Below are 6432 nucleotides of genomic sequence, written 5' to 3'. Positions count from 1 at the left end.
ATCCATGTCACGTAACATATATTATTCCGCACCAATCAATTTCAAGTCTTTGAACAAGTGCCATTTATATAAAAAAAACAATTGAATGGAACCAACTTGATTTATAGCTAGGTAGAGAAACTTGGCAAATCCAATCCTTATAAATTACTATATATTTTTTTCTTGTTTTTCAAAGGTGACACTTGACCATTTTTTGCACTGTAATCTCTTATACTAATACACTCTTTTTTACTTAAAAGACTTTTCATTTAGTAATTGCTTTGTGTGCAACTTGTTAGTGAGAACTTTAATCTGATTGTTGTGTGTAAGTTAACCCACTTGCATCCACATGGCAATTTTTTTAAGTCTTTGAACGCGGAACGATTGTATAAAAATTAAATGAACGGAACTAATTAATTAACTTGACTTAAAGCTACATTGAGAAACTTGGACAACCCATGACTTAAAAACTATTCTTGTTTTTCTTACTCATTTTTCTAACCTGGTTTTACACTTTCCCAATTTAAGCATAAGTTTATTGCTCAACACAAAAGATCCGTTGCATTTCCAACAAAACCTACATAACAAAGCAGAATTTCATTTGATTGAATGCACAATTTCTTCACATTACAAAACTCTCTAATTTGTACAAAAAGTCAATGAATCCTGATTTCTGACAAATTTAGAACATTGCAGCTTTTAATCTTCTTCCCAACTCCTTTCTGTTCATAAAGAAACGACCATTGTTACCATAACATCAAATCCAATATTTTCTGTCACATGCTAAGAGATTAATGAAATAAAAATCTTAACTTACCTCATCAATTGCCTATCAAAACCTGATGCAGCCAAAAGCCCTCTATTTTCTTCAGCCCTTCTCAGAAGGTAAGGCATAACCATATCTACCGGCCCAAATGGCATATACTTGCTAACTTGAAACCCTGCATTGCTCAAACCAAAGGAAAGTGCCTCTGACATTCCATACAGTTGTGCAAATTCTAGCTTGTGGTTTACCTTTCCAACCCCCAATTCATATGCTTTTGCTGCAGCCAATTTCCCTATACCACATTGTCACATCATATCAGTCATTTGAAATTGAAATGCTAGCCAAGACATTTTCTTATTAGTAAAAGTAAATATTCAATGCACTAATTAATTATACTGTCATTCAATTACATTACATATAGATATGTATGGTAAGTTGTTGAAATTCGTATAATGATGGTTTTCGGTTAGTTGGGGATCTACATATAGAACTCTATTATGAATCATAAGAAATTGAAGAGCTTGAAAATTGTACATCTTTAAGTACCTGATTCAATATTGTGAGTTGCAAGAACAACTGAAATTGAACCGGGTCCATTAGCAATCTTCTCAAGAAGAAATGATGAGCAGCCATTGAAGCAATTGTGTGTTTCTTGAATGGTATTGTGAATTGGGGATGCATACCCAAATGACTCAGCCAATTTACTCTCTGTGGACATGTAGGCACCTCTAACCAATTTGAACCCCAATGGAACTCCCATTTTTTCTGCTGCCTTTGTTGTGAGCAACAACCTCTCCTTGGCATCTTTCAAATAAGTCTGAATGGTTCCAAACACAATGGGGTTGTCATCCTTATTGTGCCTTATGGAAGAAGAGTATGTGAAGTAATCGATAGCCGGTTGAACTGTGGTGTGTTCTGCATCAACCAACAAAGGCATATTGGCTTCCTCACATCTTTGGCAAAGTTCAAGGAGTCTCTGGTTGGCAAGTTGAAGATCACTCTCTTCTTCTGGGGTTAGAGGCTCTGGTCTTTTCTGCGTGTGATACAAAGGGCTAGATTCTGCAAAAATTGGAAGCGAATCTTGCTTCCATGGCAAAACAAATGAAGGATCTTTCTGTTGCCATCTTAGAAGATCACTCATTCTTTCAAGCAATGTCATGGGGCATATTGCAGTGATTTTCACAATGACAAAACTCACCTTCACATCAAAAATTAAAATTTTCCTCCATAAGTTCAACATTACAAAACAAAAATTAAGGAAAATAGATGACAAATACTGAAAAATACAAGCAAACACATGAACCTCATGGCCTACCAACACAATGCAAAAAAGAATTGACAATGAAACAACTAAAAACTTTTGTTAGAAAATGATAATGGAACACACTACTCAACGGTGCCCAATTTCAAGGACTGTGACATGACATGCATGTGGCATCAACTTTTTCTACCAATTCAAACACTAGTTTCCAATTTCCATGGCATGAGAGTGGATCACAGTTCATGTGCATAAACAACGATCCCAAATTGCCAACCCCATTGTCCCACTTGTGAGTGGGACCAACATAACACATTACTCATCCTTGCAAAACAAAAAAATAAGGCAAGCATGACCTTAACTGGCATCTCAAGTTGTTGCACTATAATGCTGATGTGCTGACACTTATTTATGCATGGTGTCCACTTGTATATTTAAGCACAGAAAACAACAACACCAGCCGCACCGTACGTGTTACATTGGAAGGACCACACGCACAACCATATTTACTCTATCAGATCTTATATACTTAATTTAACATAAAAAGAGTATTATTTTTATGCATTGTGAATAAGAAATTAATTAAAGTGTTAGTCGATCTATTTTCTCCTGCTTTCCCACAATCATGCTTTTAAGTTGCAAAATCATGTGCTAATAAAAAAAATACAGAAAATAATTCAACCAATGGAAAAGTAGGGAGAAAATAAATGACTCTCACACACTCATTTTTTTCCCGTTACGTTTTATTTTATAATAAATAATAGTAAATGACATGCATTTCAAAACTATGATCTGAAATGTCATTAAAAGAAAGTAAAGATATAAAAATAAATGTAAAATAAATACAAAATAAAGAGTTTCAGAAGTCAAAACATGGTAATTTGTTAAAAAGATTAACGCCTGATAACCATAATTTTTTTAAACAAAAAGTTTGCTACACAACACTTTTTTCATCCTTAGTAAAAAAAACAAGAAAAAAAAACACTTTTTTCATCCTTTTTATATTTCCCGAAAAAATGTAAAATTCTTACAACATTTTTACCGTGAATAAAATGAAAGAGTGATGCAGAGTTGTTGTATGATTAGAGACCATAAAGTAAAGAATATTCACCAAACAAAAAAGTTTACGGGGAAAATTTATAAAACCCAACTGTTTGTGAAATGAAGATCGATCAAAATTATAAATAAACATGCAATTAAAAAAATATAATTAAGATTAGGCTCATCTATGGGTCCCACCTGAATAATGTGGTTTTCTCACACGTAAATATGAGGGACCAGAATTTTTTTTTTCTTGAAGCTGTTTGGATTTCAATTAACGTTGAAGTTACAGAGGAGAAGAAGCACTTACAGAGGATGGTGGAAGCGATTTGCTAACATCCACAGTGTGAAGGAACCCTTTGAGGTTTCTATCACACCCATCGTTTTCATGCGCGTCTTCCACACCGTACACCAGCATGCCACGTAAGCCGGCCTCCTTGAGCGCGCTGATGCTCCGTCCGGCGGCGGCGGCGTCCTCGCCGGCGCAGAAGTGCGAGAAGAACGTCTCCTTCGTGGCGGCCATGATGAGATCCTTCGGCAGCCCGGTCTGGAACACCGGAGACTTCATCAACCACATTCCCAGGTCTACCATGGGCCCCACCGCCGTCGCATGCAAAACCGCGGACGACCGGAGCAGCTTTTCCGTCGATACTGACGCGAAAAGCCGCTCCGCGTCGTCGAGGTTGAGATTCGCCGTCTCCATAGTCGTGGATGTTGTTGAAACAGCATCCGCGACAGGGGACGGCGACCTCTCGAAGAGTGACGGTGGGGCGATGACTGGAGAGATTGAGGGGTGGGCAGCGTTGAGTGGCTTGGTTGTTGTGTTGTAACGGAGCTTCTTGAGGATTCTTGGAGGGATCACGCGTGTTGCCATTAAACTCTCGGAAGTTTTTTTGATGATGATGTTTTTTTTTGTTGTTGTTGTTGTTTTTTCTGAAGAGGTTAATGAACTCAAAGGGTGTTTGTGTGTGTGTTTTTCTTATGTTATGTTGTTCTAAATGGTGGAAGATGTGATATGATTTATAGCGCGAAGGTGAGGAAATGGGTCGGGTTAAGTAAGGAAAGTACAACACTAGAACGTTTAAGTTGGGTAAGTTGCATCGTGTAAGGGTGTGCGTGATAAGATTAGAGTGGTCAACTTGGGTTATCCTTTTTTATTTTTAGTAAACAATAATCATTTTCTTACTTTTCCTTGAATAGTAGTATCAACGGGATTCGATGTAATCTATGTAAAAAAAAAAGTATTCGATGTAATCTCTTTATTTAGTGGAAAATGATTTTTTGGACGTTTCTAAAATAAATTCATATAATATAATGCAGTAAAAATAATAATTACGAATATAACTGGTGATATTATATAATACAACGAGAGAATTAAGGTAAAATAATAGATGTTAATGAAGAGTTTTGAGTGTCTAAATATCAACAATTTTTTTATATATACAGGACATTTTTTAGAATGGATGCATTCTAAGTCAATTATTATTTATGAAGTGTCTTAGAATAATTGTATGATTCTTAATTAAGAATTATCTTAAAAGAGTGTTTTTCTAAGACGATTCGTCGAAATTGAAGATTTTTTACTACGTTATCTTGGAAGACCATTTTGAACTCTGTCTTTATATGTCACTAAGAATCATCTTGGATTGGTCTTTCTTCCCGTGGTGCTAGTAATGCACTTATTAATATATTTTTTAATTTACACATATTTTATTATTAGTTATTTTTTAGGAAATTAGTTAAATTTTATTGCGAATTATAAAAAGATAAAATACTCATTAAATAAGAAATAAAACCCACTATACTTACGTTTTAACCAATAATATAAAATGTATTTAAAAATATGTAAAAAAAATATGTTGATAAGATTTCTCTTATGTTTTATCATTACATGAAGTTTGATTTACGGGAATAAAATATGTGCCATATTAACTTCATCCTAAAAAATGGAATTATTGATTGTGTAATGCATATAAAAATAATTGCACTAATTATATATATATATATATATATATATATATATGATTTTTTTAATTATTATGTAATTAATTATATTAATGTATATGGAAAATTTATTGATTTCAACATAGTTACCGTAAAAAATCATCCTTAATATCATTTTGATCAATATAGAGCATAAAATCTTGTGCATAGACAATGTGTAAGAACTAAATTTTAGTTATACTTTTATTTACATTTTATGATATCTTTCCAAATTGGCAAGGATAGAAAATATTAGTGTGCAATTTTATTAATTCTAATTAAAGATGTGTGAAATTAACCACGTTTTTTTAATAAGTTACTACCTAAAAATGACTTAATACGCGTTTTATTTTTTGTATGTGTGTGTTTTGAATTGGAAGTTGTAACTGGCAGTTAATTAGATGCAAGAGTTGAGGCTAAAGAATGATGAGTGTGGGAGAGAAAGAGTAACTACTGGGTAGTTGGGAGTAGGTGCTATATTCACGCCCAAAGAGAAGAGAAGAGAAGAGATAGCGTTTGTTGGTAATAATAACATTTGATGTTGGTATAAATTGATTGAAAACGTGTAGTGTTTCTAGTGTTTCAATTCCACGCAGATATGAGTTGGCTACATAGGTCGGTGGAATGGGCTTGCGTGGATCCACCGTATCATGCTCTTAATTTGTGATCATCTTCTTGTGAGCTGTGTCCAACATCATTGGATATGTGTGTCAAATTATGCCAAATTCAAACACCCAAAGAAAGAGAAAAATAATATAAATATTAAATTAAATTAAATGTTTTTGTTTTGACTTTCGTTATCATCGTGCCATACTTGGCATGGGAAGATTCTCAATGAGTCTATTCAAGACTTCAATGAGTTCCTACTTCCACTGCTGCTTTGTGCCGAAACTTCTCATTCAAATAGAATCTGATCGAGATTCTGCACTTTTTTTTATCAATAAAAATCGAAAACGATATTAAGAATTTATAATACTCAATTATTTTGTTTCATCGACTGACTTGGATCTTTGTAGATTCTGTACTTTGAAATATGAATGGTATGGATATTTTTTCAGATAAAAAAATAAATGGGATTGTTAATTGTTCTTAATAGGAATTGATTATTTGCAAAATATCTATACCAGTGGTACTACAAGCAGCAAGAAAAGACACTGGAAAACAGAACTTGCATTGATTAAAATTCCCTTTCAGCAGTACAATTACAAAAATTTTAGAAAGGAAGAACAGAGAGAAAGATAATTGACAAGGAAGGAGGAAATGATATCACTTCATAACTGCCCACTCTCTCTCACGTTTTATTTTTAAACTACTTTTGGGACCACACAAAATCAGTCAGCCCAGAGTTAGTTATTCTGGCCCTCATGCTTCGTCTCTCTCCTTCCTCATTTGCCATGTGTCTTCT

At 34.0% G+C, this 6432-nt stretch overlaps 1 protein-coding gene across 1 annotated transcript; it reads right to left on the bottom strand.

Annotated features, from left to right (window-relative positions):
* Window positions 1-389: 389 nt before the first annotated feature.
* PDH (proline dehydrogenase) lies at window positions 390-4040 on the bottom strand. The gene is made up of 4 exons (NM_001250359.2): window positions 3355-4040; window positions 1292-1943; window positions 797-1037; window positions 390-701 (listed from the first exon to the last, which is right to left on the bottom strand). Exons 1-4 carry the CDS (start codon window positions 3916-3918, stop codon window positions 662-664), a joined length of 1497 nt encoding a protein of 498 aa, NP_001237288.2. The 5' UTR covers window positions 3919-4040; the 3' UTR covers window positions 390-661.
* Window positions 4041-6432: the final 2392 nt, after the last annotated feature.

The sequence above is a fragment of the Glycine max genome, chromosome 19, assembly GCF_000004515.6.
Source record: "Glycine max cultivar Williams 82 chromosome 19, Glycine_max_v4.0, whole genome shotgun sequence".
Classification (NCBI taxonomy): domain Eukaryota; kingdom Viridiplantae; phylum Streptophyta; class Magnoliopsida; order Fabales; family Fabaceae; genus Glycine; species Glycine max.
Note: the sequence above shows the minus strand (reverse complement) of the source record. Positions and strands in the feature narration are given on the sequence as shown.

Excerpts from the sequence above, each read along its gene's own strand:
- PDH (NM_001250359.2), bottom strand. The coding sequence starts at position 3,918 with ATGGCAACACGCGTGATCCCTCCAAGAATCCTCAAGAAGCTCCGTTAC. Across the intron at positions 1,944-3,354 it reads AATCGCTTCCACCATCCTCT|GTGAGTTTTGTCATTGTGAA; the intron begins GTAAGTGCTTCT and ends TTTGATGTGAAG. Across the intron at positions 1,038-1,291 it reads AACTCACAATATTGAATCAG|GGAAATTGGCTGCAGCAAAA; the intron begins GTACTTAAAGAT and ends AATGTGGTATAG.